This window comes from Sphaerulina musiva, assembly GCF_000320565.1.
Source record: "Sphaerulina musiva SO2202 unplaced genomic scaffold SEPMUscaffold_3, whole genome shotgun sequence".
NCBI classification, from domain to species: domain Eukaryota; kingdom Fungi; phylum Ascomycota; class Dothideomycetes; order Mycosphaerellales; family Mycosphaerellaceae; genus Sphaerulina; species Sphaerulina musiva.
Genome location: NW_016017385.1, coordinates 885330 through 906959, shown reverse-complemented (window position 1 = coordinate 906959; position 21630 = coordinate 885330). Strand labels below are relative to the sequence as shown.

The following is a 21630-nucleotide window of genomic DNA, read 5'->3' as shown; positions in this document are numbered from 1 at the left end:
TACCCTGGCCGTTTGTGAGTAAGGAAGGGGCCCTTCGGCACCAGCCGCCCGCCCGCCGCCAGCGCCACGCGAGCATGTACAAGCGAGCGTCACAGCTGGCAACATCTACATTGACATCGACACCTTTGGCGACATCGACGGGCGTTCGACGAACTCCAGCGTTTTATTCTCACGCGATGAGATAGCCACATCCAGCGCCTCCCATAGGCGATCGATAGACAGCTCGGGCAGTATATTGCTATCACTTGATCACACGGAAACCCGGCAGCGAAGATGAAGCGTCCCCGTCTTCCACTTCCACTCTTGCTCCGTAAGACCAGCTCCGCCTGATACACACTGCTGCTGCTGCTGCTGACGATAATGCTGGTGATTGAGTAGTGCTATGCGTCTTCTTAGCTTGCACCTTCGCGCAAGACATTGCCGAGACGACCGATGTCGACGAGAAGCCCCCGGCCTTCGAACGAGCCCAACCACTGAGCGACTATGCCGAACCCACGTCAATGGGAACAGGAGGAGCAACAGAGCAACCGAAAGAGCAACAGCAGCCCGGCTATGAGGTACGCAGCGAGGTAGTCGAGGCCATTTCACTCCTTCGAAAGGTCAAGCCTCCAACGGGCTCGAAGCTGCAGCGGTTCGTGAGCAAGCCCAAGGGCATCTTCGGCAACGCTGTCTACTATGCCAAAGAGGCCTTCGTTCTCCTCTTCATGAACGCGCCCAAGCAGACCAATCTCGTTGCAACAGCCACAGAGGACCAGCCGGTCAAGCTCGCTCCGCCACTTTCACGCGCCGTCAAGCTCCTCGAAGAAGCTGCCAACGAGAACGATGCCGATGCGATCTACCTGCTCGCCGACCTCCACTTCCACGGCAATCACTCCCACCCGATCAACTATGATGTTGCCATGAAGAGGTATCAACAGCTGGCAGATCTCAACGGGAACAGCACCGCCCAGTACATGGTCGCCTTCATTTACGCAACTGGCCTGGCGCCTTCGGTACCAGTAGACCAAGCAAAAAGCATGCTGTACCACACGTTCGCTGCAGAGCAGGGGAACACGCGGTCACAGATGACCTTGGGGTATCGACACATGTCTGGCATTGCGACGCCTAAGAACTGTGAAGAGGCGGTGCACTGGTACAAGCAGGTGGCAGACACGGCCATCTCCTATTACCGGTCCGGACCTCCCGGTGGCCACTCTTTGGTGAGGGATGCTTGGAGAATTGCGGACGAGGAAGGCGGCGTGTATGGAGAAGGTGCCAGCGTCGCGTCGGCCGGACCGAACGCCCGACAGGGTGGTCCGACGAGTGATGCTTATGCCGATGTGGAAGACGTGCTCGAATACCTGCATCTGCAGTCCTCCAAAGGTGACCTCAAGGCGACATTCGGACTTGCTAGAATTCATTATGACGGCACGCGAGGTCTCAAGCGCGACACGAAGGTGGCCAAGCACTACTTTATGGAAGTGGCACGAGAGTACTGGTCATCCAACAACAAAGTGAAGAAGGATGCACCCCATAGCACGGAGCGGCTGGCAAGCAAATCCGCTGGCTACCTGGGCCGCATGTTCCTCCGTGGCGAGGGCACCAAGCAGGACTTTGCCAAAGCCAAGATCTGGTTTAATCGCGGCATTGCCAACGGCGATGCGCTCTGCCAGTACAGCTTGGGATTAATGTACCTCCATGGCTATGGTGTGGACCGCAATGTCGTCAGAGCCGCGGAGCTCTTCGCCGCTGCAGCTGACCAGGACTTGGCTGTTGCACAAACGCATCTTGGCACCCTCTTTCTCGATCAGGGCGACACGGTCACCGCGGCAAAGTACTTTGAGTTGGCCGCGAGAAACAGTCACATTGAGGCCTTTTACTACCTTGCTGAGATGAGTCAGAAAGGCATTGGCCGGGACAAGTCCTGCGGGACTGCTGCAGCCTATTACAAGATAGTAGTTGAAAAGGCAGAAGCAATCTGGAGTGGCTTGAGTGAGGCTGTCGAAGCGTATGACGATGGGGAGCCGAGCAAGGCTTTCATTCCCTACCTGATGGCGGCAGAGCAAGGCTCTGAGAATGCCCAGGCGAATGTTGCATGGCTGCTGGACCAGTTTCAGTCGAAGCCGACGTGGAGCCCGTTCAACTGGCTATCATCGACTGCGAGTAGCACGAAGAGCTCTCTCGGAGATGCCGCGCTGGCGCTGGTACACTGGACGAGGTCCGCCAAGCAGCAGAACATTGATGCTCTCGTCAAGATGGGCGACTATTACCTCGCCGGACTGGGTACTGCTGCTTCAGCCGAACATGCCGCGCAATGCTACCAATCCGCTGCAGAAACATTGCAATCTGCACAAGCCATGTGGAACCTGGGATGGATGCATGAAAATGGGATTGGCATCGAGCAAGACTTCCACCTGGCCAAGCGCTTTTACGATCAAGCTCTGGGCACTAATAACGAAGCTTATTTACCCGTCAAACTCAGCTTGTTCAAGTTGCGATGGCGATCATGGTGGAATGCAGTCACTCGTGGAGGCGTACATGGTATTGAAGATGAAGCGCCTACGAAGAAGCGGAGAGATCTTGCGGAGTGGGTTCGAGACTTTTTGGAAGCGGATGCACAGTACTATCAAGATCAAGACGGATATGAAGCTGATGACTGGGACGGCACCGAGCCGATGCCGGGAGGCGACTGGGATGGCGATGGTGAGATTGACGAAGAGGTCCTGGAGACCCTCCTGATTGGTGGTCTTCTCGCCGCGTTGGCCGGGCTGTTCTGGTATCGTCAGCAGCGTGCGAGAGAGGTTGAACGCAGAAGGATGAATTTGCTGCAACATCAGCAGCAGCAGCAGAGGGATCAAGCACAGCAACCACCGCCACCGCAGCAAGATCAGCAGCAGCAGCAGCATGAGGAGGAGGAGGACGATGACGATGATGGAGGCTTATTTCCGCCACCTGACGATCCGAACTGGAACAATTGGGTTGCGGGAGGTATCGGACATTGACATTAGCGTTGATATGTGTATCATTTGCGTAGCGACTCAAGGTACATGTAGGTGTATGATGAGCTACTTGTACAGTGATGAAGCAATCGATCAATTAAACAAGCACCACAATCTTACCGCCCGCTGTCCCCTCCTCCATCATCCGATGCGCTTCCACAATCTCCTCGAATCGAAAAACCTTGCCCATAGGAATCCGAAGTTCGCCTGTGGAAATCTGCTCCATCATTTCTTGCAAGGGTGTCTGCATGAATTCTTCCGTGCCTCCGCTGTAGGTGGTGAGATGAACTGAGGTGGGGATGCTGGCCATGGGTTCGAAGTTGGAGAAGGTCCATTCTGTGTGTGATGTGAGAAGGGAGGAAGTCAGGGGGGAGATTATAGGACTTACTGTTGCCGACCATTCCTGCGATGCCTGGAGGAGGAGGGAGCGAGGGAGGTTGTATGTTAGTTGGGAATTCAAGATAATCAGAGCAGGGAGATAGTAGAAAAGGGGGAGGGGGGGGGGGGAATGAAAAAGAAAAAGAAAAAGAAAAAAACTCACAAACAACCCCATTCGGCTTCACACACCTCAACGAATCCTCCGCCGTCGTCGTCCCCACCAATTCCAACACCTTATCCACCCCTCCCACCCTCTCCCACACCTCTTTCGCAATCTCCCCCTCATCCACAATCACCGTCGTCACCCCATGTTCCTCCAACAACCCCCTTCTCGCCCCATTCCTCGTCGTACTCACCACCTCCTCAATCCCACCAAATTTCCTCGCAATCGCCGCTGCAGCTAATCCCACGGATGTCGTTCCTCCTCGAATTAATAATTTCTCGCCCGCCTGGATTCGCAACGCAAGGAATAAACTTCCCCACGCGGTTTGTAACATTTCGGGATAGCCTCCGAGGATTTCCCATGGTAATATATTTTTTTGTTGTTGTTGTTGTTCGATGTCACTATGGCTACTATACAATTTCTGTACCTGCCTAGCAGGCACACATGTATACTCTGCATAGCCTCCATCAAACACTCGACCCATGCCTCCCATGGCTGTGGCGACTATGTCTCCTTGTTGAAATTGGGGGGGTTCTTTTTCTTCTTTTTCTTCTTCGTTGGCTGGTGGTGCAGAGGCTACGATGCCTGTGGCTTCGATTCCGAGAATTCGGGGGAATTGCACGGGACTGTGGCCTTGGCGGGTGAAGAGTTCGGAGCGGTTGAGGCCGAAGGCTTTGATGCGGATGAGGATTTGGCCAGGTTGGGGGGTGGGGATGGGGCGCTTTTTTGGGTGGGTTAGTTTGGGGGATTTCTCTTTTTTTTTCTTTTGAGGGGAGGAGGTGGATGGTGTTGGGGATTTTTCTTTTTTCTTTTTTCTTCTTCTTTTTCTTTTTTCTGCTTGAATATAATAGGTACCTACCTCTTCTATCTTGAGCACTTCAGGCCCGCCGGGCTCATGGATTACAATTGCTTTCATCATCTTCTTCAATGGTCGGTCAGCTTGACAACTTCAGATAGGTAGTTTTTATAGTCTGGGAACAATACTTTCGATGGTTTGATAGATCTCGCCAAAGTTCGAAGCATGAAAAGAGAATAAAAAAACCCCCCTCGTCTCCATCTGTGTAGCAGGGGAACTAACAGAGATATATATGTTTGCTGACTTACTGCTTATGTCACGCGGCTTCACTTCCGCAATAACGCGATTGGTTAGTCGGTCTCGAGCATATCAGTCGCTACCTACCTTGCCTTACGTAGGTAGTACAGTAGCTTCGTCTCTATTACTGTGTACTTCATGCACGGAATGTTTTCGGCATAATCAAGCTATCTATGGAAATTTTGGGAAATTCGGATCTCCCCGCCCCTTACGATTCCGTATAAGTTTTCGACTGGCTATTGCTCGTCTATCATCGATGAGTTGGTTAGAAAGTAACATGTTGTATGAAAAACCACTGTAAGCAAGCAAAGCCAGGGAAACAGCTCAAGGCGGTAGTAGATTTCGTAGAGATGTCCTGCTCACCCCGTCTTTACAGCTCTTGGCTACCAGATACATGTTGAAACGATTCTTCACACTTCCTCAGCCACGTGTAGTTGGTTTATCAATGAAAGTCAGCTAGTGAAGCCAAGTGGCAAAGTCCAAGGATATCCCATCCATCCAAAGGCTTGAATAAGGTCGAAGAAGCCTGTACCACGAAGCTAACATGCTCACGAACACCCCAAATCAGGGGGGGTTTGCGTTTCAGACAGGTGATGGAGCAGTCCACAAGCAACATGTGGTAGCATCTTGTGCTTCTCATCACCCCTGGCAAATGGGAGCTGCCATGTGTCTGACAGTACGAGGGTAGGCATGGTCTGAAGCTTGATTGTTGCGACTGCACGGCGAGAGCATTGCTTGCCAGCGAGAGCTCACGACCACGTCATGTGTCACTTGCAAACTTAACTTGCTGTATACTTGTACCATGTAGAATGTCTGATGCCTATCAAAGAGTCGTGCTTTCGCAGTTGGAATGTGAGAATTATTCTCTTCCTTCGACTTGCATCTATTCAGCAACGAAAGTGCCCTGAGGAAACTCGTTAGCCCCCCTTTTTTTTCCCACGATCAAGCCGATAACCCGACTATTACCTACCTTCAAGCCGCTTGGGTTGGTTGTGAGTGACCATGAAGCGTGGCTCAGGACTTCACTAGTAAGTGGCGACTCTATCACTCCTACTCTGGAGTCCATATTGATGATGGACTAGCTTCGGCGTCTTCCTCCTCTTCGTCGCCTCTCTCCTCCTCCTTTTCGTCACCATCTCCGCACCTGTCATCAACCAGCTAGGACTCCTCAAAATCGATCTCGGTCACATGGGCAATAAGAAACAATCCTACTCGTATTCCTTTGGGACTTTCGGCTTCTGCTGTCTCAACTGCGGCGTCAGTGGTGCTGATCGATGTACTGGTCGCCACATCGGATACGAGCCCTCCCGATACCTTTCCATTGTCCAGGGCACTCCATATGAAGATATCAGTAGCGGTACGGCCGATGGTCTGACACGGGTCATGGTTCTACACCCGATTGCATGCGGAGTCGCATTCATCGCGTTTCTGCTGAGTATAGGTGGTGGCATCGTCGGCTCGCTAGCAGGCGCAATCGCCGCTGCAGTCGCTTTACTCCTGACATTGATCGTCATGGCTACAGACTTTACAGTGTTTGGGATTCTGAAGAATCATGTCAACGATGATAGGAGCGCATCGACGGCACACTTTGGAGATGCCATCTGGCTGCTTGTTGCGAGCTTCATCCTGCTGTTCCTGGGAATGTGTATCGTCTTCTTTACGTGCTGTGCATCGAGGCGGGAGAAGAACAGAAAGCAGGCCAAAAATCGGGAGATTGCTAGCACTCCAGTGGAGAAGCCGAAGGGGGGGAAGAAGAAGAAGAGGTTTGGCATCTTCTGATCAATATAAGTGTACTGCTGAGGAGGATGCGAACTAGTGCAAGGGACGCAGACGGTGAGAGTCATAGTGCTTGACAGTGCTGGTTCATGTCGAGGCTGGACTTGATCGGTTGCGGCCTTGGGGAGGAGGATTACGTGCGTCTTCTAGCCGGTGTTACTTTCTAATTACCAAGAAGTGAGATATATCGAGGTTTCTTTTGAAATACCATGTGCCCCAGTAAAGGTCAGCATCGTGCTCGATCACTCCATACTCTTGTCTTTGTCGTCGCCGATTCAGAAATGTGCCTGGCTTTCGAACGAAAACGTCACCGGGAGTTGATGTGAAGTCAGTGCCATTTCCCGCGAGGAGTCGAAACATGATGCGGTGTGGATGCACTTGATGATGTAGGGAGGTGAGGTTGTGTCGACGGCGGGAGACAGAAAGAGCGCCAAGAATACCCCTTAAGTAATTGAAATTTGATGACGACCTGATTTAGGCTAATTCAATATATGATTCAGGGACAATTGACAAACTCTCTTCACTTCACACGGACAGAACCAAACTTCGACAACTTGAGCGCGACATCCAAAGAGAGAAACAACATCGGATACGATCAAGATTTTCTCCCGGTACTCTTGATTTTCCTGCAATGGAATGAATACTCAGGCCGCTTTTCACGTTCGAGTTTGCACAATGAGGCCTGACAAGATCACAAGTGCTCGGCGAGTTGGGAAATACCATGTCGCTTGTCTGGACAATGAGGCATTCATCACACCGTACTTCGATGACGCTTACTATGAGCGAGATATTTGCTCTACCACTGGCTGGTCGGGGAAGACCTAAAGCCGCTACATAATTATACTCGGGAGCATGGTAAACATCTGATGCTACTACCGTCCTTCGGCGACTCTATATTCCCTTTCCCGATATCTCTCTCGATAGTAGTATGGCTTACCTCTGCAATTTCTAGGGCTCGTGATGCGTCAAATATGCTGTACTCCCTTCCCCTATTATTCCCTTCCCCTCCTCTTTACCGCTCCTCCTTGCCCCTCCACCTAGGTACCCATCCCCATCACTCCCCATCCTCGTCATAAATCATAAACTCATCCCCATCAACCCCTCTATACCTCCACCAAAACACGCCCGTCTGCACAGCCAAAGCCACAGCGGGCGCAGCCCAAACGCCCACCAAATTCGGATCCCTAACAACAGGACTAATAATCTCCGCCAACGCACTCGAAAGCGCACTCGTAGCCAAAAACACACTCATCACCAATGCCTTCATCCCCTCGGGAGCTCTCGCATACGCTAATTCGTACGCTGTGACATTACAAAAACATTCGGATAGAGCTCCGAGGGCGTAGATGGGAGTTTGCACCCAGATGGAAATGGGACTGACGCCGCTGGTGCACGAGGTGGCGTGGGAGCCGCAGGGGGAGGTGGAGTAGATGCGCCATTGGATTAGAGCGCCGATGAGGCTGGAGAGGGTGGCGAGGATGAAGCCGAAGGTGATGCGGGAGATGCGGCCAAAGGGGATGTGGAAGTGTCGGAGGAGGGGGTAGATGATGTAGGAGAGGAGGGGGACGGCAATGATTATGGTAAGAGGGTTGAAGTTGTTCTTGGAGGAGGTTAGTATTCTTTTTTATTCTTTTATTTTTCATCTAGTATACGATGGAGTCTGAGGGGAAGAGTGAAGGGTTAAAGCTGGTGGTTGGATAGATGAAACTCACCAGTAAATCATTTGGTGCTCCATTGGTAGTGAGAGTAGAACCCATAGAAGTAGCGACGGAGCCAATACCGCCGTCATTGAGATTGTAAATAGGAAAATAGAGAAAAATTGCACATGCGACCATCGTGCGTCGGACATCATCCACATCTTTATCCGTCCACGAGATTGCTTTGCCGCCAAAAGATGTGATGCCTTTTCCCGCAAGCACACTAGGTCTAGCAGCCTGCCAAAAGGCTTCGTGTTTCCAGAATTGGCCCTTGGTCTGCTTCATCGATATACTGAGGATTCGCCAGACTTTGGTGAGAGCGCTTCCGTCGGGAGGGTACACTGTAAGACGAGGATAAAGGTACCAGAGTAAAGCCGGAAGAGCAAAGTAGATGACACCTGGCGCCAGGAACGCGAGCCAGAAACCGACGTACTTCTCCGAATAGCTGGTGGCAATAGCGAAAAATGCTCCAATGTTGATAAAGCCGTAGAAGACGAGCATCACCCGCTGCACGGTCACCTCGGGATCGACGACGACTCTTTCGCCAGAGGGGAGCGTTCTGATGTATGGCTTTTGATGGCGATATTGATCGAGTATGGTCGGTGCGACGTTGGGTTTGAAGAGACCAGCTCCAATGGCGAGTAGGAATAGAGAGATCAAGAATGGTGCGATACCATTGCCTCCTTGTAGCACTTTGGGTATGGCACCGATGATCATGATCACGTGCGAAACACCGCAGATGAGGACGCCTAGATAGATTATTGTCAGGGATAATGTATGTTATAGCATCATCGAGGCATGTGATGACGAGCACATACCAATAAGGATAGTCTTGAACCGGCCAAGCTTCGTGTCTGCCAGATAGCCTCCGTAGATGGGAACGAGGTACCTAGTGTTTCCCCGTCAGCCAAAAAAAAAGGGGGCAGTATAGGTGAAGCCCACGGAAACGGAGAAGACTTACGCCAGAAATGAGAATAGCAAGACAAAAGCGTTACTGAAAACCAATCCCTTTCCAAGAGCACCAGCAGTCTGGTTTGGACTTCCAACAGCACCAGCTCCGTTTCCTCCCTTGGGCAGTGGAAATTGCATAAAATTCGAAAAGACTGTTTGCACGCCATAGTAACTGGCACGCTCCGCGAGCTCCACAATGCAGAGAAGCCAAGCCGTGCCTGGAATGGAGTCGGCGACTTTTCGAAGATTCTTCGATTCGTCTTCGGTCGGTAGAACGTAGTAGTCTTCCTCCTTATCCATCGTGGATGCAGAGTGCTCGCCGACTGACTCGATGTCCAATCTGGCCTCCTTGCTGCCATGGTAAGATTCTCGAGTGGTGACACCGTCTTCGAGAGCAAAGCTATTCTTGTTCTTGCCATGTGGAGGAACAACAGCATCTGGGACTCTGGTGGCGATGATGTCGTTGACTATCTGGCCGCCGGCCAGAGGAGCTGCGCCGAGGATCAGTATATCGCGATGCCAGATACAAGCAGGACCCAGGGAGCAACGCACACATTTTGAGATTTTCCAGGTAAGGAAGAGGACTTGGTAAGTACGCAATTACGATCGAGAGAAGGGCATTTCACGTCTTTATGAGGTATCATGAGTGAGTGCTTCGGACGACCTAGCCTCATACATTGGCTTTCCGATACTACCTACCTACCCTGCCTCGCATGCCCTCCGACGCAGGAGAAAGGAAGTGTAAACGACCTTGCTGTCAAGCGAAGCAGATGACGGGGTTGCTTCCCATGAGCCCAGAGTGCGACGAGACCAGACCACATGTGCCGGTATGTTGTTGAGTTCCCTACTGGGTCGCAGGTAGCTCTGGAGTCCATGCTAGCGCGAGTGGGCATATGCACTCATCGCACCGAAAACGGGCTTGTCGCCTGCTGCCACAGACTCGCCAACGCTGACTATAGATACGGTGGGTAGGTGGGTGGCTGAGTTCCCTAATGCAGCAGTTGTTGAAGGTGCAGGACCAGTCAGATGGTCCTCCTGGGTCTACAAGCATTACAAAAACACGCCTGGAGTGCTTATCTTCCGGCAGGGATTATGGTGACCTGCATCCGTCTATTCGATGCCGCTTTTAGGGAGCATGCTCTTCTGGGGTTGCTGGTAGATCTGTGATGCAAAGTCAGTACACGTGTAATGTCGACATACCATAGCAGGCCTTGACTCTTCGTCTGGTTGCCAAGAGAGAAGATTCGTTCGTAGTCTCGAGATGATGAGATAATGTCTGTCTGTCCTCTATCGTGTCTCGGAGCTTTTTAGTCGCCTCTGTGCTTTCGAGGCAGCGGCTGGATAGATTTTGCCCCACCAGCAATATCGCAGTCGTGTCCACTGCCCCGTCGACGATGATAACACAACATTGTGGTTGATGAAGATGGAAATGGAGAGAGAGTATTGCGATAGGGCAAACTCGGTCGAGATGCCGGTTGTGCCGAACAAGCCCACAGGCTGCCGGGGTGCCGTAGAGCAGAAAATCACTGTCCACGCACGCCCCGCCGGGACAAATAACTGTATATTGTGATTCCGGACTATCGAGACAGTATATTCATCTCCCAATGTACACATACCATGCCTCTATTGAGCTGCTTAGATGAACAGCTTACTTCCGTGATACTTGGTGTTCTTCGCATAGACACTCTCGGCCAGCGCATCCACAGCAGTCCGCTCCGGGAACCCTTTGAAGCTGATAGCGTAAGTAGCAACCGAGTGAGCGATCAGCTTGGTGTTGACTTCCCACGCAGTCATATTCACATTTCCCACATTGTCACACAGCTGGTGATAGCAAGGATCGTACCAGTCTCCTGCTTTTCCGCCAAACACCTTCGCTTCCTCCTTACTTTTGATGCCTTCGGCGCCAGTAGCAATTCCTCCGGCTGGGATACCAGCGCGAATGAAACCGTCATAGTCGGATCGACCGTCGAAGGGAATGAAAGTGTAGTTCAAGTCATGCTTCTCATACCAATCAACGTACAAGTCGCGCAGCTCTTCGCTGCCCACAGGGCTGTCGAGATTCGTGGCATTGTAGATCTGGTAAGCGAAGTTGGGAGATCCCATCATATCATAGTCCATGAAAAGTCGCACTTTCTGGTTCTCTTCTTTGGGAAGGCTGGCAGCGTAGAAGTCGGAGCCAATGAGGCCTTCTTCCTCGGCCGCCCACCACGCGAAGCGAACACAGTTGTTCACGGTGAAGTTGGTCAGCGCAGTGGCAACTTCGAGGAGAGAGAGGGTGCCTGAACCATCGTCATTGATGCCGGGTCCTTCGGGTACAGAGTCGGAGTGGGCGCCAAGCATCACGCAGTTCTCAGGGTCGCCTGCGGTGGTCTGCGCGACGATGTTGAGGGTGTGGATGGTGCTGACCACGGCATCAATGTAGGCAATGGCATCGACTGTCTTGCCAGAGTTGAGCTTATCGAGGGTTGGTGTTGCCTCCTCGAGCGAGATGCCAAAAGTGGCGATGTGGTTGGGGTTGGGTGTGCCCATGGTGCCATGAAGAGTACCATTCTCGCTGTTGTAGATGACAGCTGCGGCAGCGCCAGCCAAACCTGCCTGCAACGACTTGTCGCCAAAGGAACATGTGCCACGTTTGATGAAAGCAATGTTGTTCTTGGCCGCTGCTGGGTAATCCGAGGCGGAGCAGCCATTATTGGCCACCAGGACAAGATCGCCATGCACAGGCTCTTTATCCTTGGTGGGCGGCGTGAGGCTCATGGCAGAGGCATTGGCAATGACTTCATCTCCCAGTACCAGACGCGACTCCGCGACAGAACCGGAGTAGGCTGGGAACTGCTGCTCTGTCAGGTTGTAGTAGTCCCCGAGCTGAGCAATGGTAGCCCAGATGTAATCGAGAGTAGCCTCGTGGCCTGCACTTCCGATGACTCTGGTAGGCCGGTTATACTCGTGCCAAGACAGCTCAGCCAGCTTGAAGAGGTCTTCAGCACGAGCGTGCAGCTTCTCGGCAGTGATGGCAGACTGGAGCTCCTCACTGTCGACGAGTTTCTTGCCGTTCGTGGCAAGTAGAGGCTGTTGGTCCCATGCGGCAGCACTTGTAAGGAGAGCCGCAGCGACGACGGCCTTGACGCTGGCCATGACGACTTCTTTGGGACTCTGCTGTACTGTATGACGGGAGTGTTGATGGAAAGGTAGGGGGAGGGAGAGTGGTGTATGGAGGAGGTGTATGGAGGAGGTGAGGTATGACGATGGATCAGGTGCAAGTGTCAGCGAGTGTTGTTGGAACGGCGCGCTACAACAAGGTTGACAAGGTGATGACATCGAGACTCGGGCCTTGGCGTTTCATGCCTCCCAGTTTCCAGTTTCCTACTATCGGTCAGGTATTCATTCACTTCTAATCAATATGCGCCAACCATCTACCTAATATCTAGAAAGTCCATTCTCCTCACCCCGTCAATTGGTCCCACTTCATGGCCAAATACACCTGCGCCTCCACCTCCTTTCCATCCACCTCGGCCTTCTTCTCAAAGCTCTTGACCCGCCCACGCTCAAATCCCGCATAATACAAACAATCCTCGAGATTGTTGATTCTGCCTTTTGATTGATACTTCATCTTATCGTCCAAGCTCACCTGAAACTCCCCATCGGCCGATTGCTTCGTCTCCTGCTTCAACGCAATAACAATCGCATATCCTTTCGGCTGCAACGCATATATCGTATGCTTGATCCCGCCGAAAATGTATTTGGGATCCTCGCCACTCACTCCAAAGACGGCATGAGTGTAGTGATCCATGGCCAGCTTATCGGCGGCCAGAACTTCTGCGTTCGGGATACCTTCGACTTGTGCTTGATCGGGCTGTTCTTGGGATGCCACTGCTAACGTCGGACCATATGGAGTCCGGACTTGTTCGGTAGCTTCGTATAGAGCTTTGGCGATTGTGCCGTCGCTGACCAGAAGCCTAGAGCCGCCATGTATCTTCAATCGGTCGCCAAATTCTTCCATTACTTGGCTTAGGATAGCTAGGATTTGCTGAGATGTTGACATTGTTACGCGTTGAGGGGTTTGAGTGTTCTCAGGTGAGTATTGCTGATTTGTAGCTGTAGCGTTACTGTCATCAACGATGTGGATTGTACATGTAGTCGATGTTCAGGTTCAGTGTCTCTCCAAACGGAGGACCAGTTGCGCTGACATCAGATGTGCAGCTCACGTCCGCTCGTCCGACACGGCAGATTTACTCAGAGAGCTTCCCTTCCTGGACTAGTCACGAGGAGTGGACATTTTGAGACTCCTTCTGATATAGCCTCTCTGATCTGCAATACCTCCTATTGTATGTACCTAATGAAGCTGATTCGTAAACTCCAAAAAGGCGGATTTGATTGATTTTCTAGATTCGACATCAAGAGTCAGATGCTTTGTCTCCCCGCTATCCTTCGACATTACGGTCGAAGAGAATCACGAGATTCGTTGCTATCAGTGCCTAGCCTTGCAACAGATTGAGGTGTATGAACGATGTTACCAACAAAGAAACATGTCTCCCGTTTCCGGCAAAAGAAGTCTTTTCCGGACAATGGAGCATAACCTCTTTATTCGACTTTATATACACAACACACCCGCAACGATGTACATACACCACGACACTCAAATCTGCAATAAAATCGAACAGACTTGCCCGCCATGTCTGGTTCATCATTTGAAGAACTCTTTGGCTCATTTACCATCGTCGACCCCGCAACGCCCAAAGTGCCCAGAGCAACTTCCGGTGCCGGTGTCGCCACAGCAGCAGCGACTGATGACCCGAGGGTCCTCGAAACCCATTTTATTGCTTTTGGCACCGACCAGGAGTCCTTCGACAGCGAAGGTAAGCAGAAAAGTAGCATTATCGACCAGAAAAAAAGAAAAAAGAAAACTGACGAGAAAAAATCATCACAGAACAGCAAGAGACGCAATTTCACGCTCTCAAGATCGATTTTAGAAAATTCGAATTAGCACAACAAAAAGAGATAGTCACTCAGATCCTCAAAATCAACTCCCGAACCGAGATCCTCGTCTCGCAACAAAAAAGCATCGACGAAGCTCTCAAGAACTTCAAAGATCCGCGTCCCATCTGGCGAGACGTTGCCCGAAGTTGCACATCCATCCTCACGGTCCTCACCGCTCTCCAAAACAGATACACCTCCTCCTCCCCCACTTCCCCCTCCGTCTTCGCCCAAGTCCTCAACAATCGCATAAGACACATCGAATCCGTCCAACAGACCGCAAATGTCGCCAAACAACGCAACCCCACCAACGCCGCCGGCGGATCAGACATGTTTGACGAATTACTCTTCGCCATGGCCAAAGAGCAAAATTCCCAACGCGTCTGGAAAGTCGATGTGGGACGTGTCCAGCGAGCGGAAATTGCGAGGAGAAATCGTGCCAAAAAGGCGGGAATAAAGCCGATTCGTGGCAAGTTTTCTGCTTTGCCGGATATGTGGCATGCGTTGGATGTTATGGGGGGTGGAATGGGGAAAATTACGGTCTATGGGAAGGAGGATGGGAGAGGGAGGATTGTGGATCGGGTGGTGGTGAAGGATACGACTTCGATTGGATTTGATGAGGAGGAGAATTGGTATGGAAAGGTATGTCTTGTTTATTTTTCTCTTTTTGCTCGTCCGTCTGAAAGTGGTCCATATGGACGAGGGATAGAAGATGTTACATGTGGAAAGGCATTTACTGACCATGATGGAAATAGGGGACAGAAAAAGTACCAATCGAGTTCTGGGTCCACAAGAAGCTGGCAGATACAAAGTGTCCTCATTTTCTAGGATTGGCGTCCGACGAAGTCCAAGTGGACGACGCAATTGCAACCTTTCGCATGTTCCTGGAATATGCGAGTCAAGGCGATCTTAACGAGCTCCTGGGACGACACTTGGAAGCCGGTGAACTCCTTCCCGAAGCATTCATCCTCTATGTATTCCGGGCGTTGATCGAAACCTGCTTGATCATGCAGCGCGGCAAAGCAGGCCGAGTCCTAGACAAGTCCTGGGAGCAGATTGTCCATCGCGATTTGAAGCTGGACAATGTATTTCTGGGAGAGAATTCCATCACCTCCTTTCCCGCCTACCCTCAAGTCAAACTAGCAGACTTTGGCATCGCCATCGTAACGGCTCCCGACGACCCTGCCAATCCTTCATTGTACAATCGACAAACAGGAACGCCAGGCTATCTTCCCCCGGAACAGTGCGCATTTTCCCACCCTGAGACAGGAGAAGCCATAGACGATTTCAAACTGCTTTCGCCGTGTAATGTATGGGGCATAGGAGCCATCATCCTCTGTCTGCTCCGAAACAAAAAAATCTTGAGCACCGAGCAACCAACTTACCTACCAGGCGGCACATGGTTTTACGAATGCGACGAAACCGCCCGAAAGACGTATTCGAAAGAACTCTGTAGCACAGTCGATCGCTGTCTCGCATACGACCCCGTGCATCGTCCCACGCTCGAGCAGCTGGAGAAGTGGATTTTGGATGCTATCGTTGCGGATCCATGGTTGGCCAAACAGGCGGATATCAGGTCCATTGGGAAAGGCCCAATGCCTTACGAGAATCGCATCCTTGAGAAGACTCACAAGCATTATGTTGGAATGGCGATGTAATCATTGATCCCTGGAGCTGCTGCGCCCACTCATCCGAGCCGGTAGGGCGTGGAGTACGGAGCGGGTCGGGGTTTTGGGCGAGGCGGCTTGTCGGCAGGGGCAGAGGCGTTTCTGGTGTCGTAGTAGCAGCATCTGCAGTTCCCGTGCAGACAGAAGATATAGTAGTAGTAGCAGTAGAAGTTCTTTGTTAGGTATTTTCTTATTCCCCTAGCGTAGCCCACCCTCTTCCAACCCCGACTGAATCCATGATCGCGTCAACAACCGACCATCACCAGAATCTCTCTCCCTCTGTCGTGTCACTGTTGGGACAGCAGCTAGGCTGCTACCAGTGGCATTAGATAGGAATGGGAAAGCAGTGAAAGGGAAAGATATCCCGTCTCTCTCTCGATATACAATATACATATCACCTACCCACTCTTACACCTTCATGCAGCGAGATCCGCTCGTAAATCGTACTATAGCTACCGTATAATAGCATGTCTACCTATTCTTAGCGACTGAGCTACATCAGACAGCTGAAATTATCCTTCAGTGATGGAAAAGACAGAAAAAAGGACAAAATAACAACAATATTATATAATACATGTAGTTCCAATGTAAAGTACATACCTGAGGTGTCAATGTGGGGGGTCTGAGACGGCGGTATGCCTTGCCCGCACGGCACGGCCAACAAACCACCTTGAGGGGGAGGTATCGTGCCAAGCTCACACAACAAACAACAAAACAACAAACAACGCACACCAGCTCCAAACGTGAAGCACCCAACAACATTGTTCCCGAGAAAAAAAAAGCAAAAAAAAATAAAAAAAAAATCATGCCACGAATCCTGCTTCATGGTACAGGTGCGATTGGAACCATATATGCCTACCAACTCATGCAAGCCGGCTGCGACGTCACAGTAACTTGTCGATCCAACTACGAAGCCGTCATCAAGCAAAATGGTTTTCATCTGGACTCTGTCATTTACGGAGAAGGATTACATCTTCAGCCGAAAGTCGTTCGAAGTCCTCTGGAAGCTGTCGAGAATAGTAGCAGTAGCAATGAAGAAGGAGAAGGAGAAGGAGTATATGACTACCTTTTGGTAGCATGCAAAGCCATCCCCGAAGCCCAAATTTCAGAAACGATCGCTCCAGCGGTGACACGGGGACGAACGACGATTGTATTACTGCAGAATGGAATTGGAATTGAAGAAGAATACTCGAAGAAGTTTCCTGAGAATTTGCTGTTGAGTGGTGTGGTGTATTGTCCTGTCACACAGACTTCGCCGGGATATATTACTATGGGAGATGTCGAGAGGTTGGAAATTGGCGAATTTTCTTCTTCTTCTTCTTCTTCTTCTGCTTCATCAGTCGAAAACAACAACAAGAACTCAACAACAACAACAACAACAACAACAACAACAGAAATCCACCCCTCCACCTCAAAATTCCTCTCCCTCCTCAAATCCGGAGGCGGGAATCCCATCCACTACCACCCCTCGACCTCAATGCAAGAAAGACGCTGGTTCAAACTCCTCCTCAACGCCCCCTGGAATCCCATCTGCGCTCTAACCCTCTCTCGAGATCTCGCCTTTCTCGCCGCCGAACCATGCACCTCCTTAGCCGTCATCCGCGGCGTTCTCGACGAGGTAATTGCCATTTCGCGCGCTCTGGGATATCACAGTGTGACAGCAGAAGCAGCAGAGCAAGGGCTGGCGACGATTATGTCTCGCGAGGGAATTGCGGGGATTGAACCGAGTATGCTCGTGGATGTGCTGTGGACGCGGAGGATGGAACATGAAGTGATTTTGGGAAATCCGGTGAGGGTCGCGAGGAAGTTGGGGGTGGAGGTGCCGAGGATGGAGATGTTGTATGCGTTGGTCAAGGCTTTGGATTTGTCGCATCAGAAGAGGAAGGAGGGCAGGTCGTTGGATATGTATGATTTGGCTTAGGGGAATTGAATGTATGTATGTATCGACTCGGATTGTCTCAGACCATCACAGATATTGCCCGACTTTCTTCCTCTTGGATTTACCATTTCGGTAAAAGATCCTTTCCTGTGATGCTCATGTCTTCCCGTCTGAACGGTAGCAGCGAGTGAGATGCAGGGAGACAGTAGAACTTAAAGCATAGGAACAGTAGCACAGAGAGAAGTAGGTTGTATAAGTACTAACGAGGTAGACAGTGAAGGGGTGATTAACCGGATTTTTGGCGCGCCGGCGGCAGCGGTGTTCCCTGCAATACGAGAAGGTAAGACTTCTCCTGTTCTCAGACTCGAATGCTCATGATCAGCTCATTACAATATTCCGAATCGTTCATCTGGAAGGCCCAGAGAATCTGTCCCATGAATTCACACAAAAAAGTCTTGTGAGATTTTGGTGTTAATGCCTTCGAGCCCCCCAACACAGCTTCAAGAAACATGCAGTCGAAATCTACCACAGCCACGCGGTCCACAACTCGCCGTCGTATCCCATCGCCTCGCCCGACTTTGAGAACATGCGCAGAGTATCAAAAGGTCCACCGTTTGCAATGACCAAAGAGCAGATGTGGTAGAACCCTCCAGAAGCGGCGTTGGAGAGTCGATTGATACCAGAGGAGAACTGCTACCGACATGCGAAGCTGAGCGCTAAAGGTTCCAGCCATCGAGAGGTGTGAAATAGAATGAAGTTGAGTCTGGCAACCCCCCTCCGAGACTGGTCTCGTATAGGCAGAAAGTGGTGGTGGTGGGCCTGCCAACGTCTGTCATAAACCAGGAAGAGCGATAACCCAAGCGAAGACGCTTTCCGTGTGAGAGGAGACGAAAGAATATTTACAGACTCGCGAGTACGAATACAAAGCCGGGCAGTTCAGGATCGCGGAGCGCACAGGAATCAATGGAAAATCTTGACAGACAGGACCATCGGAGTTCCCACTGCCAAAGCGTCTCTTCATGCAGCTCTGTGGGCTATGATGGGCCACCTCCTGTACAGTCTCAGGTTTGGCCTTGCCGTTGGTCTCTGTACCAGGCATTACCGGGGCCACTTGTCCTCGTCACTCCCAATCTCTCCCTCCAGACGTTCATCCTCCGCTCCCCAGGCATGGGCGGGTGTTTGGTCTCATCGGGACAAACGCCATCCTCTGCAGCAATGTCCGTCACCACGGGTGCGTGCGCAGCTGAGCAGAATGAAGGCGGGTTCTTGGCCAGTGCGGTGGAACACATTTCGTGACGAACACAGAAGTGCATACACTTGTGCCATGTGATCATGTTGACCACGCACATTTCGAGTGTAGGTCTGTGTGTGTGTGTGTTGTGTGAGTGTGAGAGAGGGTGTGTGAGTGAGTGAGTGAGTGAGTGAGTGAGTGAGTGAGTGAGTGAGTGAGTGAGTGAGTGAGTGAGTGAGTGAGTGAGTGAGTGAGAAAGAGAGAGAGGGTGTGTGTGTGTGTCTTGGTCTAGCGTGTTTGTGTTGATGCAAATACAGTATTCGGTTTACTGTCAGGGTAGGGTGCGGTATTGTTGTCAGGGAAGAAGGGGCGACGAGTGCATTGAAGGCTGCCGCTCTGAATGCTGCCTTGGGGTTTCTGATATACCTAAACTCATGCCTTCACATGGGAAAGGCGGAGAGCATTCTAGGCCCAGGCTGGGATGTGAGCCACGACCCACGACCCTTCGGCGGCCCTGTGTCCGGCCGTCGCAGTCGAGATCGCAAGATGGTAGGCATGCTAGCAACGATCCTGCTTTCTGGTAAGATCTCGGGGAATTTTGATCGATGATTCGGCAGTACGTCCAGCGTGGGAAGCACTATGTACCGGCTACGGTCAGTATGCGAAGTAGGCCTACCAGCTACCATGGAGCTGGCGTCGGATGTTCCTGCTTGGCGGTAACAGTTCGGGGGGTTACATTATGGATTGAGGGTCTGGGTGATCAGGCGGTACATTTTTATTCTAGAAAGCCACTGCGGTATACCAAGTAGTACTGTCATGGACACTGGCGTAGGTTGGTCCGGGCTGCTTTCCGGTAAGGTTTCGGGGTGTTGATCGATGATTTGGCAGTTCATCCACCGTGAGCGTGAGAGCGTGGAGGTCACTGCCGTAGCTCCATAGACACTAGCGTCGTAGTCGTTTGCTGGCGGGTGACATTGAGGGGTGTTGACATCGATGATCTGGACTGCAAGTCTGGAAGTATGTTCAGTGGTTCACCGTAGAAAGCACTACTGTAGGTACATACCTACAGGCTACAGTATGCAATGACACGAACAAGCCCTAAAGGGAGAATGGCATCGGATAACGCATTGAGTCACCCCCGCAGTAATGCTGACCCTTCATAGATCCGATGCATGACACCAATGACACTGCCTGACTGATGTGACATGTCTGCTTGATCTGATCAACTGTTCGGTGCCGACAATAGAGGCAATAAATAGCTCATCGCAAGGAGAGTCCAGTGTTGTGTAGTTACGTTAGGAGGTATCAAATCCGTGCATTGTACATACCTTAGGACATATAGTCATCTCTCCAGGCTCCAGGAATGGTGCCAAGTGAAGTCGGAACGAGTGTGCTTATTAAACTCATCACTTTAAAGACACTTTATCGGTTGATGTTACAATGAACTATCCAAAAAAGATTATAATTTATCATCTCTCAACTCGAAGCAACGACGGTGAACGACCCCTGACCTTCCAAGCACTACCACCAACTGGCAACAAGCATGTATGATGTACAGAATATGCGAATCCCTCCAAGCGCCGAGTCTGCGCACTAAGTCTGCCACTCTGCCTGCATGTGAGATGTGAGTAACCTGATTACCCAATAACGGCTCGCCTATCTTTTAAAACGCAGATGCTGCTATCCCCGATACCAACGGCAAGGGGGCACATGTATACTGTACTTCTTGAACGCCGACCATTCAGCTGACAGGCAACCAACAACTCCTCATTTGATAGAAGGAAAAAAAAAGAAAAAAAAAATCATTCATGCCGGCGGGGCTATAGGCAGCCCTTGGATTCGTCTAATCGCAGCCCTAGACATAACTCACCCAACCTGTACAGTAACATATCTCCGCCGCTCGTTATTAACGTAAACCTTCGTATATTCAATACAGCGCGTTAACTCGCACTATTATCTTGTTGTACTGTCGCGTCGTCGTACTGTCGCGTATACTAACCTTTCGATATTACCGAGATATATTATTATTATTATTACATTTTTACTATTATTACCAAGATACATTATTACCGAGATACAATGTCTGCCCTACTATATACATCTTCTCTTCCGCGTACTTACGCTCGCGATCGCGCCGGTAGTAAATTTCCTCGGATACGCGCTTCCTCTCTTCTAAGTATTCCTACTCTCCCTCTGCCTCTCTAGTATCTCGTTAGAGCCGAAAACTTTAATAGAGAGAAGGAGGATATATTCCTCGTTAAGTCCGAGAAGGAGGACGGAGAGAAGGAGGATATATTCCTCGTTAAGTCCGAGAAGGAGGACAGAGAGAAGGAGGACGAGTTCCTCGTTAAGCCCGAGAACTTGCAAGAGGAGGATAAGTTTCTTAGTAAGCCCGAGAACTCTAACGGAGAGAAGGGAGTATAGGAGGAGGAGGAGGAGTTTCTCGGTAAGCCCGAGAACTCTAACGGAGAGAAGGAAGAGTAGGAGGAGGAGGAGGAGGAGGAGGAGGAGGAGGAGGAGGAGGATCTCGGTTCTAACGAGGAATTTAAGATACCTCCTCTACCTAAGCAAACCTTTGATTCTATCAAATTGCTAAAGGAGTTCGTTAAAAAGTGGACTCGTAAATATAGTTTTGACCTTGTTATCTCTAATACAAAGAATCGAGGTACCTAGAAAAGAGTACGATGTATATACGGTAGAAAAACTCGGAACTATCGAAAACTAGATACTTCTTCTCGTCGACGAAAATCCAGCTAGTATAAACACTAATGTCCTATACAACTTTGGTATATAGCCGTAGATAAAGAAGACAAAGATAGAGTATAGACAATTCGGTATAGACG

The 21630-nt window shown here is 50.8% G+C and overlaps 11 protein-coding genes across 11 annotated transcripts; 6 read left to right on the top strand and 5 right to left on the bottom strand.

Annotated features, from left to right (window-relative positions):
* Positions 1–136: 136 nt before the first annotated feature.
* SEPMUDRAFT_124473 (HCP-like protein) lies at positions 137–4532 on the top strand. The gene is made up of 6 exons (XM_016901914.1): positions 137–310; positions 379–3314; positions 3367–3390; positions 3520–4240; positions 4379–4445; positions 4508–4532. Exons 1-2 carry the CDS (start codon positions 274–276, stop codon positions 2979–2981), a joined length of 2640 nt encoding a protein of 879 aa, XP_016762375.1. The 5' UTR covers positions 137–273; the 3' UTR covers positions 2982–3314; positions 3367–3390; positions 3520–4240; positions 4379–4445; positions 4508–4532.
* SEPMUDRAFT_140040 (GroES-like protein) lies at positions 3076–4438 on the bottom strand (the record flags this gene model as incomplete). The annotated part of the gene is made up of 4 exons (XM_016902922.1): positions 3076–3314; positions 3367–3390; positions 3520–4240; positions 4379–4438. 4 exons carry the CDS (start codon positions 4436–4438, stop codon positions 3076–3078), a joined length of 1044 nt encoding a protein of 347 aa, XP_016762376.1.
* Positions 4533–5614: 1082 nt separating the features above from the next.
* On the top strand, positions 5615–6391 carry SEPMUDRAFT_140039 (pali-domain-containing protein; the record flags this gene model as incomplete). Its single annotated transcript, XM_016902921.1, has 2 exons — positions 5615–5640; positions 5695–6391. 2 exons carry the CDS (start codon positions 5615–5617, stop codon positions 6389–6391), a joined length of 723 nt encoding a protein of 240 aa, XP_016762374.1.
* A 1051-nt stretch (positions 6392–7442) lies between these two features.
* Positions 7443–9336, bottom strand: SEPMUDRAFT_39637 (PTR2-domain-containing protein; the record flags this gene model as incomplete). Its single annotated transcript, XM_016908753.1, has 4 exons — positions 7443–7988; positions 8101–8834; positions 8904–8974; positions 9047–9336. The coding sequence occupies 4 exons, from the start codon at positions 9334–9336 to the stop codon at positions 7443–7445; spliced, it is 1641 nt and encodes a 546-aa protein (XP_016762373.1).
* Positions 9337–9631: 295 nt separating this feature from the next.
* Positions 9632–10683, top strand: SEPMUDRAFT_124472 (uncharacterized protein; the record flags this gene model as incomplete). Its single annotated transcript, XM_016901913.1, has 2 exons — positions 9632–10197; positions 10653–10683. Coding segments are annotated over exons 1-2 (158 nt in total), but the record flags the coding sequence as incomplete, so codon positions are not given.
* Positions 9632–12224, bottom strand: SEPMUDRAFT_148020 (aminopeptidase Y precursor). The gene is made up of 2 exons (XM_016904655.1): positions 10653–12224; positions 9632–10197 (listed from the first exon to the last, which is right to left on the bottom strand). The coding sequence occupies exon 1, from the start codon at positions 12169–12171 to the stop codon at positions 10672–10674; it is 1500 nt and encodes a 499-aa protein (XP_016762371.1). The 5' UTR covers positions 12172–12224; the 3' UTR covers positions 9632–10197; positions 10653–10671.
* Positions 12225–12406: 182 nt separating this feature from the next.
* On the bottom strand, positions 12407–13640 carry SEPMUDRAFT_124470 (uncharacterized protein). The gene is made up of 3 exons (XM_016901912.1): positions 13423–13640; positions 13237–13361; positions 12407–13110 (listed from the first exon to the last, which is right to left on the bottom strand). Exon 3 carries the CDS (start codon positions 13076–13078, stop codon positions 12479–12481), a length of 600 nt encoding a protein of 199 aa, XP_016762370.1. The 5' UTR covers positions 13079–13110; positions 13237–13361; positions 13423–13640; the 3' UTR covers positions 12407–12478.
* A 68-nt stretch (positions 13641–13708) lies between these two features.
* On the top strand, positions 13709–15668 carry SEPMUDRAFT_115528 (kinase-like protein; the record flags this gene model as incomplete). The annotated part of the gene is made up of 3 exons (XM_016901173.1): positions 13709–13892; positions 13964–14652; positions 14766–15668. The coding sequence occupies 3 exons, from the start codon at positions 13709–13711 to the stop codon at positions 15666–15668; spliced, it is 1776 nt and encodes a 591-aa protein (XP_016762369.1).
* A 795-nt stretch (positions 15669–16463) lies between these two features.
* Positions 16464–18974, top strand: SEPMUDRAFT_148019 (2-dehydropantoate 2-reductase). Its single transcript, XM_016904654.1, has one exon. The coding sequence runs from the start codon at positions 16483–16485 to the stop codon at positions 17596–17598; it is 1116 nt and encodes a 371-aa protein (XP_016762367.1). The 5' UTR covers positions 16464–16482; the 3' UTR covers positions 17599–18974.
* Positions 18618–18905, bottom strand: SEPMUDRAFT_40348 (uncharacterized protein; the record flags this gene model as incomplete). The annotated part of the gene is made up of 1 exon (XM_016908780.1): positions 18618–18905. One exon carries the CDS (start codon positions 18903–18905, stop codon positions 18618–18620), a length of 288 nt encoding a protein of 95 aa, XP_016762368.1.
* Positions 18975–18987: 13 nt separating the features above from the next.
* Positions 18988–20206, top strand: SEPMUDRAFT_148018 (uncharacterized protein). Its single transcript, XM_016904653.1, has 2 exons — positions 18988–19428; positions 19529–20206. The coding sequence occupies exon 1, from the start codon at positions 19093–19095 to the stop codon at positions 19369–19371; it is 279 nt and encodes a 92-aa protein (XP_016762366.1). The 5' UTR covers positions 18988–19092; the 3' UTR covers positions 19372–19428; positions 19529–20206.
* The last annotated feature ends 1424 nt before the right edge of the window (positions 20207–21630 follow it).

What these genes read in the sequence shown, in the direction of transcription:
- SEPMUDRAFT_124473 (XM_016901914.1), top strand. Translation starts at nt 274, where the DNA reads ATGAAGCGTCCCCGTCTTCCACTTCCACTCTTGCTCC. An exon ending in TCCACTTCCACTCTTGCTCC is followed by an intron (nt 311 to 378) that starts GTAAGACCAGCT and finishes GTGATTGAGTAG; the next exon opens with TGCTATGCGTCTTCTTAGCT.
- SEPMUDRAFT_148020 (XM_016904655.1), bottom strand. Translation starts at nt 12,171, where the DNA reads ATGGCCAGCGTCAAGGCCGTCGTCGCTGCGGCTCTCCTTACAAGTGCT.
- SEPMUDRAFT_124470 (XM_016901912.1), bottom strand. Translation starts at nt 13,078, where the DNA reads ATGTCAACATCTCAGCAAATCCTAGCTATCCTAAGCCAAGTAATGGAA.
- SEPMUDRAFT_148019 (XM_016904654.1), top strand. Translation starts at nt 16,483, where the DNA reads ATGCCACGAATCCTGCTTCATGGTACAGGTGCGATTGGAACCATATAT.
- SEPMUDRAFT_148018 (XM_016904653.1), top strand. Translation starts at nt 19,093, where the DNA reads ATGCAAATACAGTATTCGGTTTACTGTCAGGGTAGGGTGCGGTATTGT.